At 45.8% G+C, this 13,420-nt stretch overlaps 1 protein-coding gene across 1 annotated transcript in view; it reads left to right on the top strand.

Moving 5' to 3' along the window:
* LOC109878628 (lipopolysaccharide-responsive and beige-like anchor protein) overlaps nt 1-13,420 on the top strand; it is a gene marked incomplete in the record, with an annotated part of 260,305 nt that overhangs the window by 129,502 nt on the left and 117,383 nt on the right. Inside the window, 2 exon segments of the mRNA XM_031837867.1 lie at nt 2,044-2,108; nt 3,934-4,042. Coding sequence (XP_031693727.1) covers nt 2,044-2,108; nt 3,934-4,042 — 174 coding nt within the window.

Consider the following 13,420-nt stretch of genomic DNA (forward strand, 5'->3'; position numbering starts at 1 on the left):
GCTCACTGTCAAACTCACTGTTTCTACTCCCCTCACAGACACACTGGCCTATTCCCTCTGTGCACACTTTATTATGACTGTGTAGTCAACGCCAATAGGGCCTGACGGGACACAAAACACTGCTGCATTCTGGTTAAATTACCCAAGTCTGTTATCCCACTAATCTACAGTTGGTTACAGGCTGGTTGAGGATGTACAGGCATTGGGACAGAATGGTTTCTGTTCTGCCTGGGTGTGATTGGTTCTGATGCCTTTTCACTTGTCATGTTATCAAAGTGGAAAACCTATGGTGCTGTTGGAAATCATCATGTGTGCAAGTACAAAAACACATTCACACATACTTATGTGTCGTACACACACACACACACACACACACACACACACACACACACACACACACACACACACACACGTCTGATTTGGTATTAGAAGCAAATGAGCTCTCTCCTCTAGCTCTGTCTGTCGTCTATCTTCAGCCCCCAGGCCTCTGTATGTTTACCAATAACGTCTACACACACAAACACCCAGCTTCCAGCTCCCTCTATCAGTTGAAGAGATGATGACAGCACAGTTAAATACACTGACCACTGTCCTGTCACACACACACACACACACACACACCGTAACCCTCCCTCCACTTGTTAACACAGTTGGACCTTGTTTGTTTTGGTTACAATGTATCTGTTCTCCGTTTTCACTACCAGTCAAATAGTGTTAGATATACAGTATATCACTGTGTGTGTAAAGGAAGATTTTGGGGGTCAGGGTTTGTTTACTGTCACAGGAAATAACTAGTGATTAGACATGAATTATTAAACAAAGACCCCATTACTGACCCACCATACAGACACATTTCCTGACAAAGTGGCATGTTGAAGTTGTGGGTGGTTTTATCAGGGCATTAGCTCTTTAATGTGAGGTTGAATGTTTTCTATCCGTATCACCAAGAAAGGGGAAGGAGAGAGCGAGAGCTAAACGTCCGACCCACATGCCCAGCTCCTTGTTGTTTTATTATTCTTTTGACAGTTGCGTTGAGAAGGTGTTGAAAGATTGAACCGAACATGAAAGACGACGACCGTCAAGTTTCCTTTCCTGACCAAATTGCCGATTTAAACTCACTCAAGGCCGCCTTGGCGTTTCAGCTGCGGTTTATTGAATTGTTTAGACTGACACCTTTGACCATAACACTGCTCAAAGGGAGGAAATGTGTGAGTTATATCATGATAAATGCCTTCACTTCCCTCCCTTCTCATTCCTCTCCTCCAGCGAGCTGACTGCCAGAAACAGCAGCTCTTCTATAGGGCTGCTATGTATACCAGCTGACTGCTCCTTGTTCAGGCTCACTCAACATAATATTATACAGACATAATTGGTGCTGAGGGCGGAAGGGGCAAAATGAATCTTTATTTCTCATTCTAACTGTTCCTTCATTTACCCCTCTGTCCATCCACTTATCCACTTATCCACTTATGTGTAAAGTCATGTGCATAGAGTAACAGTATGTGGTTTCTGTGTTGTTGCTAATGTCTCAGTATGTGGTTTCTGTGTTGTTGCTAATGTCCCAGTATGTGGTTGCTGTGATGTTGCTAATGTCCCCAATATGTGGTTTCTGTGTTGTTGCTAATGTCCGAGTATGTGGTTTCTGTGTTGTTGCTAATGTCCCAGTATGTGGTTTCTGTGTTGTTGCTAATGTCTCAGTATGTGGTTTCTGTGTTGTTGCTAATGTCCCAGTATGTGGTTTCTGTGTTGTTGCTAATGTCTCAGTATGTGGTTTCTGTGTTGTTGCTAATGTCTCAGTATGTGGTTTCTGTGTTGTTGCTAATGTCTCAGTATGTGGTTTCTGTGTTGTTGCTAATGTCTCAGTATGTGGTTTCTGTGTTGTTGCTAATGTCTCAGTATGTGGTTTCTGTGTTGTTGCTAATGTCCCAGTATGTGGTTTCTGTGTTGTTGCTAATGTCTCAGTATGTGGTTTCTGTGTTGTTGCTAATGTCCCCAGTATGTGGTTTCTGTGTTGTTGCTAATGTCCCAGTGTTTGTGTTTCAGGAGTGGCAGAACTCTATCCAGAAGAACGCAGGCTTGGCCTTCATCGAGCTGGTCAACGAGGGCAGGTAAGTTTTCTGACACGCACGCGGACACACACCGTCCGACCCACTCCGACCATCACCACTTCATTATGTCCCACTCTGGTCGATCCATAGCGCGGCCCCTGGCCCTCAAGGCTCCCAGCCCTCACGGTCACCATTAGGGCCTCTATTGAAGAGAGAAATCCATACTGGAGTAAAGAGTATCTGTGGAACTGAGGGGAGCCGTATAGAGTTCAAGGCTTTGTCAATACCTGCCTGTCCCGGAGGACGGGTGACAGGGGTGACTGCAATCCCTGACTCCTCATGACGCTTGGGGAATCTCCCATCTTCCTTGTCCCTCTCCATGTCCCTTCTGCTGTCCGTACTATCCAGGATCAGCATTCCCATATCACTCCTGGGACCAAACAACTCCCATCAATTTGGAGTTAGAGGTCCTGGATTTACATTAACGATCCCCCGGGCTGGAGAATTACCGAACGCTAATCTAGGATAATGTTAATGCATCCACTGATGGACTTCCTCACACACACACACACACACACACAAGCTCACACACACAAGTAGTAAGAAGAGGAGGAGGCAAAGGAGGAGGAGAGAATTGAAGAGAGAGGAGAGGAAGAAGAGGTGGAAGAGAAGCAGGAGGAGGGAAGGAGTAGGATAGAGGAGGAAGAAATTAGAGGATGAGGAGCTTGTAATCCACTCCAGAGAGGCTGCTTTGTAATCTAGAACTGGGTCTCAGTGAAAGCCTGTTGATTTGCAATGGGGGGGCTGTAACACTATACCCCATCAACTCCCTGTATAGAGGTGTGTGTGTGTGAGGTTTGGGTGTAAGAAGTATGTGTCTGTCCAAGTGTGCGCACATACTATATTCGTGTGTGTATGTATGCTCGTGTGTGTCTGTACATGGTTTTATCTGTGTGTGTGTGCCTGCCTGTGTGTGAAAGAGTGTAGAGTAAGGCGTCATAAAGAGAGTGTTGAGGTTATTGATGGCTGGGCCAGGGGCCGGGGGTTGGAGAGGCTACAGAGGCCCAGGCACCTCCGCTCCCCCGTTGCCCTGCTCTGAAACAGCAGGCTTGGGTTACAGGCCCCAAGCCCGGCCCCTAGCCTGTTATTGTTCCACTTTGCACAGGCCTGACCTCTGGGGCCAGTGAGTGGCCTCTCTGGCCCCTATACACACACACACACACACACACACACACACACACACACACACACATGAATGTTTTATTAGCTTAGATAAGAGGAAGGGGGTGGATTGGCTACATATGTAGCAACAGGAGCAAAGGTTCCCCCTGTGTCAGATGCATATCATTAACAAATGAATTAGCACATGTTAGGTCAGAGTTAAAGGGATTTCATGTGGTTGTGTGTGTGTCTTGTCCTAATCACATTTCCTGCTAATTTTGCATGCTTAATTTTCCTCTTTTTATGTATGTTGTAGGGTTATTAAAGGGGAGGCCTTCCATTTTATGGATGTTATAGGGTTATTAAAGGGGAGGCCTTCCATTTTATGGATGTTATACGGTCATTAAAGGGGAGGTCTTCCATGTTCATGGACTGCAGCACTCATTGTAGCACATTGAGAGAGCTTGTTTGTGCAGTGTGTATGGTGTATGAAAACCTGATTGAACAGCTTTCAACCTATCACCTATTAGTCAATTAATTAACTTTGTTTGACCACTTGCTAAATATTAATAGTTTTTTGTATGTCTTCCACCAATTTTATTACATCTTAATCCAAACATAATTCATTTATTCAAATCAGTAATCATTTTTTCCCACTGATTACAAATTGATACAGTTCTGTTGATGGTATAAAATGTCTTTCTCTGTCCTTCCTCTCTGTCAGGCTACTAAGCCACACCATGAAGGACCACCTGGTGCGGGTGGCCAATGAGGCTGAGTTCATCCTGAGCCGTCAGAGAGCCGAGGACATCCACAAACACGCTGAGTTTGAGGTAAAATACAGTGTGGGCCAGGAAACTGGCTAACATGAAACTAGCACATTAAATCCAAAATGGAGTCCAGATTTAAGCTCGGGTGAATGATTGAGGAGAATAGACCAGGCAGCTGGTAAACAAGAGAACATACTTGATCCAAAATGGCTCCTGACATAATTTAGGAATTTGAAATTACCAAGGCTGGTGCAGGTAGCCAGCAAACAGGAAAATCCATTCAATCCAAAATGGAGTCCTGATTTTAGCTTGAGGGGGAGAATGACTTGAAGAGAAAAACTTAGAAATGAACGGATAACTTCCAACCCCTTTCCTGACCCTCGTATCTTGGAACAGAAACATAGTCCTCATTTATTTATCCTTTCCATGTCTTTTTGTGAGAGCAGCAGGAGTTATTTTAGTATATTTGTAGCTTTAAGCAGATCCCATTAAGCTGAGGTTGATAGGATAGGTTGATAGTTTCATATTTTCATGTGCTGTCTGGCCATATTGAACAAAAACAGCTCGGAATGTAACACCCAGCGAGGGTGTATAAAGTCCTCTATATACACACACACACACACACACACACACACACACGGTTGTCTGTCTAGTCATTACAGACCTGTCATAGCAACCTAGAGAACAAATGTTGTCTTTTCAAAGACAAGCCCAACACATATAATAACATCTTACACTGGAGTGGCCGGCTGTAGTTTACGTTTGGCACGGCATCCTAGCCAAACAGCCTCCATGTTAATTTATCCCTGTACCTCCCGGCCTAGCGCCAACCTCCCGGCCTAGCGCCAACCTCCCAGCATAGCGCCAACCTCCCGGCCTAGTGCCAGCCTCCCGGCCTAGTGCCAGCCTCCACCGTCCTCCTTCATCCCTCTCTCCTCTGTCTCCGTCCTGATCTCTCTGAATCATTTCCTGCCCTGCTGAGAGCCTGTCTGTTATAGTCCCGCTGGGGGAGTATTTCCACAGTGACAGGAATACAGCATCCTCCCCTCCATCACTACCTTCATTCCCCCCTCCTTTCTCAAGACCCTGGCAGTACTTAAACCTGCAGACAGCCCACAGAACTGCTGGTCTGAAGGGCCGACTGTCTCAACCCCCCGTCCCTCCACCCTCACTCGCCCCCTTACCGTAGTTGTAAAATGTTATGCTTTCTTTAAGGTTCAAGGCAGGGTCTCTCCTACAGAATGAAAAAAAGCCCTCATGACTGTTTAAAGCAAAATGTTGAGGGGGTGGAAAGGAAAGCATGTCGATGATTTGCTTCAGGTTGGTTGGTTGCCTCGGTTCGTTTGAATGTTTGCTCCCATGTTCTTCTAGCTTGTGTCCCAAATAGCACCCTATTCCCTATTTAGTGCATTACTTTTGACCAGGGCCCATAGAGTGAATATGGTGTGATTTGGGACACAGACCCTAGTCAAGACCCTAGTCTGCATTTCTATCTGACTGGCAACAGCAGTACACACTGTCCACGTCCTTTCCACCCACCGGCCTCACCCTGTCAATCATTTCCTCTGGAGGTGTGGCCTGACTCGACCGGTCGTCCAATCATCGTTAGTGCGGGGCAGGCAGACCCGGGTGTTTATGCAGATAGATTTCTGACGCGTGACACACACAGCCTATTTGACGAGGCTAACACTCCACACACGGTGTGTGTGTGTGTGTGTGTCAGACAGCTGTGTGAACAACGGCACGATAGAGGTGTGGAGAGGAGGAGGGGCCTGAGGCACAGCACAGACAGTTGGCAGCTCCAGAAGAACACAGCACAGGGCTCACAAACTAGCCTCTACCTCACTGCCCTGAGGTTATGAACAGGAGTGGTGTCCGTGTCCCCATCACTCCCCATTTCCTCCCTCAAACTCACCATGATTAGGCCATGTTATGTTCTCTCAGCCGAGTGAGGGCCAGGATATGTCTGCACCGATGGAAACACACACACACACACACACACACACACACACACACACACACACACACACACACACACACACACACACACACCAGGGGCTGTCCCCAGCTCTCCAATTCTATCTAATTGGCCCACGTAGTGTAGCTGATGTTCCTGTCCGCATCACTAGTCCCTCTCATCCTATCATCTGTCTCCCTCTGGCACTGAGGAGTCCTACAGGAGGAAACATCCTTCGACAGGATCCTACTCTGATATACTGTAAGGAAAGCAAAAGGAACACATTGTGTCGTTACATTGGACCTATTTTTCCCACATCGTCCTACAAGAGGGCCTAGTTAGTGTCTCCATTTTCTCTCCATCGTCTTCCAAGCAGGCCCAGTTGTTTTTCTGGTTTCTTGTGTGTGTGTGTGTGTGTGTGTGTGTGTGGGGGGGTAGTCTTTGACAGTATCGTTGAGTTACAGAATGAGGATGTGTCTGACGAGCCTCAAAGACATCCAAGGACATCATTGTTTCCTGTTCCTGTATTATTTAGTAGCTACAGTCCCCGGTTGTCTCCAGTAAAACCACAGCGGTGGAGAAAGAATACGTTTTAACAGGCTGAAATCTCATTCTATTCTGTTAGAATAGTATTTGTGTTCTTGTAAATGGGTGTGATTCCACTCATTAACCCCTAATAGATGTAGTATTGGGTACATGCGTACCACAACTGTTTTGTTTGATTGTTTCTTTTGGGAAAGCCATTCAATTGTGATTCTCTGTCCCAAGCACTGTCTGTGGGGACCTATTTCACTACGCAACCCACATATTGCACAAAGTGTTAGAACTCTTGTATTTATTAAAATCCACTTTTTCTGTGTCCAACCACACCATCCTTCCTCTCAGCCCAATCAACTGTAATCAGATACCCACTAACCACCGTAGCCAACTGTAATCAGATACCCACTAACCACCGTAGCCAACTGTTAACTCTCTTTGTTAAAGACTGTTGTTTAGTATTCTCTCTCTGTTCTCTCCCCTCACCCCCTACAGTATAGCCAATCAACTTTAATCAGATACCCACCATAGCTAAGGCCAAATCTATGTTTCACAATTGAATTCCCCACTTAAATGTAGCCGCTCCTCTGTGACCTCTGGAAGAAGTGAGGCCCTGATAAGTGCAACCAGTGATATTGCCGTATTGATTTTCCTCCATTCCGGCTCTGGCTTGAGCCCTCCTCGAGCCATCAGTTTCATGGTTTCATTTTGCACCGCCACCATAAAAATAACAGCCTCAATGAAACATGCCCCAGGGGAAAACAGTTTTCCTCTCGGTCTTCAATTTTATTTTTTATTTTAAATCCGTGTTTGTTCACCTGCTTCTCAGGTTTACTGTTGGAGGACAGAAATAGAAACATGTTGGGGTGGCCGAGCGCATAAAGTCGGCAATTTGGTTGTGCCCTGACACCCTTCACTGTTTTAAAGAATCTTCCAGCTGAAATGAATTGCACCTTTGGTGTGTTTCCTGTTGACTATCACTTGGAACAGAGTAGTCCTTCTCCACCCTGGCAGGGGTCTGGGACGAGGTCCTTTGGCAGTGGCTCTCTACCACTACAGACACGGACCATGAAGGAAACTGCAGCCACCAGGAAAGTGAATTATTCAATAGATAAAAACAAATTTATGTTTGCTCCCTGTCAGAGTTCATATCCACGGGAAGGGTGTGATAGAGGAGCCGTGTGATTTAGACACCCTTTGCTTTGGAGACTCGTAACATAATGCTCTGTCTCTCTCTCCTCTGGTCTCTCTCTCTTCTCTCTCTCCAAAGTCTTTCTCTCTCTCTCTCTCTGCTCTCTCTCTCTTATCCTCTCTCTAACTCTTCTCTCTCCTCTTTCTCTCCTCTCTCTCTTTTCTCTTCCTCTCTCTTAATTCTCTCTCGTCCTTTCTCCTCTCTCACTCTTTCTCTCTCTTTCTCCTCTCTCTCTTTCTCTGAATGAGTTATCTTTGGCCTGGAGTGTAAGTTATTATTGCGGGTTGAGGTGACAGAGATGAAGATAACTGGAGAGGGAATCCAATTACCTTTTAGTGTTCTCTCTCTAATGGGATCCTTAACGGGAAGAGATCTGCAGATCGCATGGTACGGCCCTCCTACTACGATGAGAGAGAGTTTTTTTTTTTACAGCATCCTTTCATTAAGGATGAAAAGTGGTGGGTTGCGGGGCCACGAGAGCAGAGGAGGTCAGAGATACGGAGACCCAGATCATTTATTTTATCTCACTCTTTCTTTTTTTTATACCCCACGGTTGGATCTTTAGAGTGAGGAAGACCCAGGTCTTTTCTTTTATCCGACTCTCCTTCTTTCTCTCTCTGACTTTCTCCCCCCCCCCACCAATACCCAATCGTTGATTCATCCCCCAGCCGCTGTAATATACGACTAATTGAATTGACTCTCTCTAGATGCTATAAAAGCCGGGAGATCCAGCTAGCGATGTCTCCGTAATTAGCGACTTAGCGTCATTGTCCCCCTCTGTCTGGCTTGTAAGGCGATCCCTCTCTTCTCCTCTCGCCTCAGAGTTAATGACATTAACATTGAGCTGATGCTCATTATATTCCATCACGACAGCGTCGTTAGCACAACGCCTCCACACAGTGCACCGAGCTTACTCTTCCTCACAGATCACAGCCATGGACAGGACACACAAAGAATTGACTGCCCTCTTAACGTTTGAAACGCCATGGAACGGAGGGCGACACAATTTACATTTTGAAGTGAAACAAAATGAACCTGACGGTTAAACATTTTCGCTATTTATAACACAAAAAACAAAGCCAACAGCCTATGTTTCAGTACTATAATGTAACCTGCTGTAAAGGAAAACATCTCCGTTCTGGTCAAGAACAAACACTGCCGTTTATAGGGTGCTTGGACCAAATGTGGTTATCTTCATAGGTCTATAAACCATCTGCTTCAGTGTGAGAGAATTCCACAACAAACTGTTTCAATGTCAGAGGATAGGTTGTGACCCCAATCTCCCATACCGTCTAGAAGAGCCCCCTGCAGGTCACCACTCTGGCTGTAGCCCGACAGGCGTCAGGTGCCACCATCTGACACATTGTTTACAACGTATCAACACACAACACTCACCGCTCTGACCGACAGTCGTCACCTGTCATAAGGTGGTCACAGCGGTGATTTTCAGATGACAGCTATAGAGCTGGGAGAACAGCCATCTCACTATGGTGCTGGTGAGACCCTCTGGGTAATGACTGGGAGGCTTGTTAGCTGTTGCTGGAGTCATTTATTAGTGGGATTAGTTTGGGATTCAGTAGTTTGATTCGTATATTATGACAGGATAAAGCAAGTAGATTCACCAGACCCAGCAGTATTCTATATCTCTGTCTACCTCTACCCTCAGAGAGAGAGTACTTACCCAGCAGTATTCTATATCTCTGTCTACCTCTACCCTCAGAGAGAGAGTACTTACCCAGCAGTATTCTATATCTCTGTCTACCTCTACCCTCAGAGAGAGGGAGTACTTACCCAGCAGTATTCTATATCTCTGTCTACCTCTACCCTCAGAGAGAGGGAGTACTTACCCAGCAGTATTCTATATCTCTGTCTACCTCTACCCTCAGAGAGTACTTACCCAGCAGTATTCTATATCTGTCTACCTCTACCCTCAGAGAGAGGGAGTACTTACCCAGCAGTATTCTATATCTCTGTCTACCTCTACCCTCAGAGAGAGGGAGTACTTACCCAGCAGTATTCTATATCTCTGTCTACCTCTATCCTCAGAGAGAGAGTACTTACCCAGCAGTATTCTATATCTCTGTCTACCTCTACCCTCAGAGAGAGGGAGTACTTACCCAGCAGTATTCTATATCTCTGTCTACCTCTACCCTCAGAGAGTACTTACCCAGCAGTATTCTATATCTCTGTCTACCTCTACCCTCAGAGAGTACTTACCCAGCAGTATTCTATATCTCTGTCTACCTCTACCCTCAGAGAGAGAGAGAGTACTTACCCAGCAGTATTCTATATCTCTGTCTACCTCTATCCTCAGAGAGAGTACTTACCCAGCAGTATTCTATATCTCTGTCTACCTCTACCCTCAGAGAGAGAGTACTTACCCAGCAGTATTCTATATCTCTTGTCTACCTCTACCCTCAGAGAGAGAGTACTTACCCGGGAGAGAAGGATGGGAGAGGGAGAGGGGGAGAGAGACTAGTATCCCAGTGTCTGGCTCTTCTCTGTGTGTAATTAAGTCCCTAGGTGATGCCTCTTGCACCGCTCCTCACATCATTATCTTTGCCCAGCTGACCCAGAGCTGTGAATAGCACATATATGAGCACCTCCTCCCGACTCCCTAGTCCCCTTTACTACATACTAACTGACACTTTAGTCTCTGGAGTAGGGCTCTTGCCTTGCCTACTATCTTTGTTATCCCATAGAGGGACATCATTTTATTGATTTCATTTTACTGAGGAGTTGGAGAGGAATTCTTGGAAAGGATAATTATGTTGTATAGTATTGAATAAGAATGTGTATTCATCAAAATAAATATGTAGAATAAGCAGATTCTGATGTGGAGTTAAATGTGTTTAATGTACATCACTAAAAGAAGAAAGGGTATGTCCTTGGTGTGTTCCTATTGTTATCTCTTCTGTTTGGAATCATTACTCTGCATCCAGACAACTAGCCGAGCGCTAGCCAGCGTTCCAGAAGAAGTGGATTATTTTTCATCTGCAGCGCCTCTGCCTTCATTTGACTATTTTTCACCCCGGAGAGGACCGTTAACAGGTGTGATTCGTCACGTGCTGGCGCGACCTTGGAGTGCTTCTGGAGTCAGAGTGGATGGAACCTTCAGCCCAGCTTAGACTAATGGTAGCTACTGATTGGAGCGGGGTTTGACACAGCTGCTGGTTTGAGCAGGGAGGGAAGGGCGGGGGGGAGAATGGGAGAGGGAACGAGGAAAGCGAGAGAGTGAAAGAGAGGAGAGGATGCCGCTGGGAGGAGAGATGAAGAGTCCTGCCAACTAGGCATTGTGACCAGTCCATTAAAAACCCACAGTAGCCACAGGCGAGGGACAGGAGAGAGGGATGAGAGAGATACTTTGATAAGTGTTGCGCCTGCGTTAACCTTGATGGCCACTATCGGGACGATGCATGCCTCTGGGATCTGTTTGGCTGGATGAGATTATTTTTTTCCTCAGCAGGAAAAATCAATACTCTGCGAGCTCGGCGTTGACAGGGCATCATTTCAGAATTGAAGTGGCTGTCAGACGTCGACATTCGATGACTTTTGTTCGCCGTTGTGCTTTTAGGCCTTCATTTTTCTCCTTTGTCTTTCTACACCCCCCCCCCCCCCCCCCCCCAAACTCTTTGTCTGAGTTAACCTGATGGTGTTTTATGTGGCCGTTTTAAACTTGAGGGCAAGAGATCAAGTGCGAGGGGGAATATTCTTCAGAAACCAATTGTTTCAGCATCTCTCTTTTGTCTAGTAACCCCTCCTCCCATCATTCTGTAAGGAATTCCTTATTCCTAGGAATATTTGCATTCCCTCTCAGAACACGACAAGGACACGCACCCCGGGCAGACAGGTTCCCCACTTAAAATGAAACCCTCCGGGGACGGCTTGTCGGAGGACGTGAGAGATTGGAAGAGGAGCGCGAGACAACGAGGCGATAGCCGACCCCTCTGTGTGTCTCTAGCTGGCTTCTCTACTGTACCACACAATGTCAAGGCAGAGAGTACACATCAAGCATTGCTTTAATAAGATCCCACTGTTGTGTGTGTGTGTCGTCGCCCGTTTCTCCTGCAGAACCTTGAGCGCTTTGTGATGTCATGAAACGAACGCCTTGAAGGCTGAGACAGTGTGGCACAGAAACATTTCAAGGTCCTTGGCTCTGTCACTCACTGTAAGTGATAAACACAGGCTTTATATCTGGTAATGAGGCCTGTATCCCCACTCACACCCTCATTATACTGGTGAACCCCTCAGGCCCTGATGGGAGAGCGTGACAACAACTACAGCATTTAGAGGGGAGTTGACAGCGTATTATTCTACACGCAGAAACCTATGCCATATGTTCTGGCCTTTTTGAATTGCACTCATGCAGTTGAGTCGGTAGATTTGAAACTGTGAGATGTGCTGGAATTCCTGACGTGTGTGTGTGTGTGTGTGACTATTCATGTTGTCTTCTCATATCATAATCCTAGTGTAATTTAGCCAGTGGTTAGGCCTGTTTCCTTTCTAAATCACACAGACGTTTCTCTGGTTATTGACTTGAGCTTTGCGTGAATTGTCAGAGACACATTTCCATGTAATTTACTCGATTAATGCCAACCCATTATCAGTCTGTCTTCTCCGGGCACCTTTTTCCACCAGAGTAGACGCCAGCGCCCGTCACCCTCCGACCCTGTCAGCCAGCTCATGTAATGGAAGGTGCTGCCCATGATTACACTGTCTCAAGTCATAAGGTCTCAAGTCATGCCGTCCACACACACACACACACACACACACACACACACACACACACACACACACACACACACACACACACACACAGCTTGCCTTTTACCTCGGACTTCACCATCATCTGACTTCCTCTTTTGAATCTTGCTACCAGGTAGACTAGACATAGATCCCGATGTTTAAATCTGGCTACCAGGTAGACTAGACATTGATCCTGATGTTTAAATCTGGCTACCAGGTAGACTAGACATTGATCCTGATGTTTAAATCTGGCTACCAGGTAGACTAGACATTGATCCTGATGTTTAAATCTGGCTACCAGGTAGACTAGACATTGATCCTGATGTTTAAATCTGGCTACCAGGTAGACTAGACATTGATCCTGATGTTTAAATCTGGCTACCAGGTAGACTAGACATTGATCCTGATGTTTAAATCTGGCTACCAGGTAGACTAGACATTGATCCTGATGTTTAAATCTGGCTACCAGGTAGACTAGACATTGATCCTGATGTTTAAATCTGGCTACCAGGTAGACTAGACATTGATCCTGATGTTTAAATCTGGCTACCAGGTAGACTAGACATTGATCCTGATGTTTAAATCTGGCTACCAGGTAGACTAGACATTGATCCTGATGTTTAAATCTGGCTACCAGGTAGACTAGACATTGATCCTGATGTTTAAATCTGGCTACCAGGTAGACTAGACATTGATCCTGATGTTTAAATCTGGCTACCAGGTAGACTAGACATTGATCCTGATGTTTAAATCTGGCTACCAGGTAGACTAGACATTGATCCTGATGTTTAAATCTGGCTACCAGGTAGACTAGACATTGATCCTGATGTTTAAATCTGGCTACCAGGTAGACTAGACATTGATCCTGATGTTTAAATCTGGCTACCAGGTAGACTAGACATTGATCCTGATGTTTAAATCTGGCTACCAGGTAGACTAGACATTGATCCTGATGTTTAAATCTGGCTACCAGGTAGACTAGACATTGATCCTGATGTTTAAATCTGGC

The sequence above is a fragment of the Oncorhynchus kisutch genome, linkage group LG12, assembly GCF_002021735.2.
Source record: "Oncorhynchus kisutch isolate 150728-3 linkage group LG12, Okis_V2, whole genome shotgun sequence".
Taxonomy (NCBI): Eukaryota; Metazoa; Chordata; class Actinopteri; order Salmoniformes; family Salmonidae; genus Oncorhynchus; species Oncorhynchus kisutch.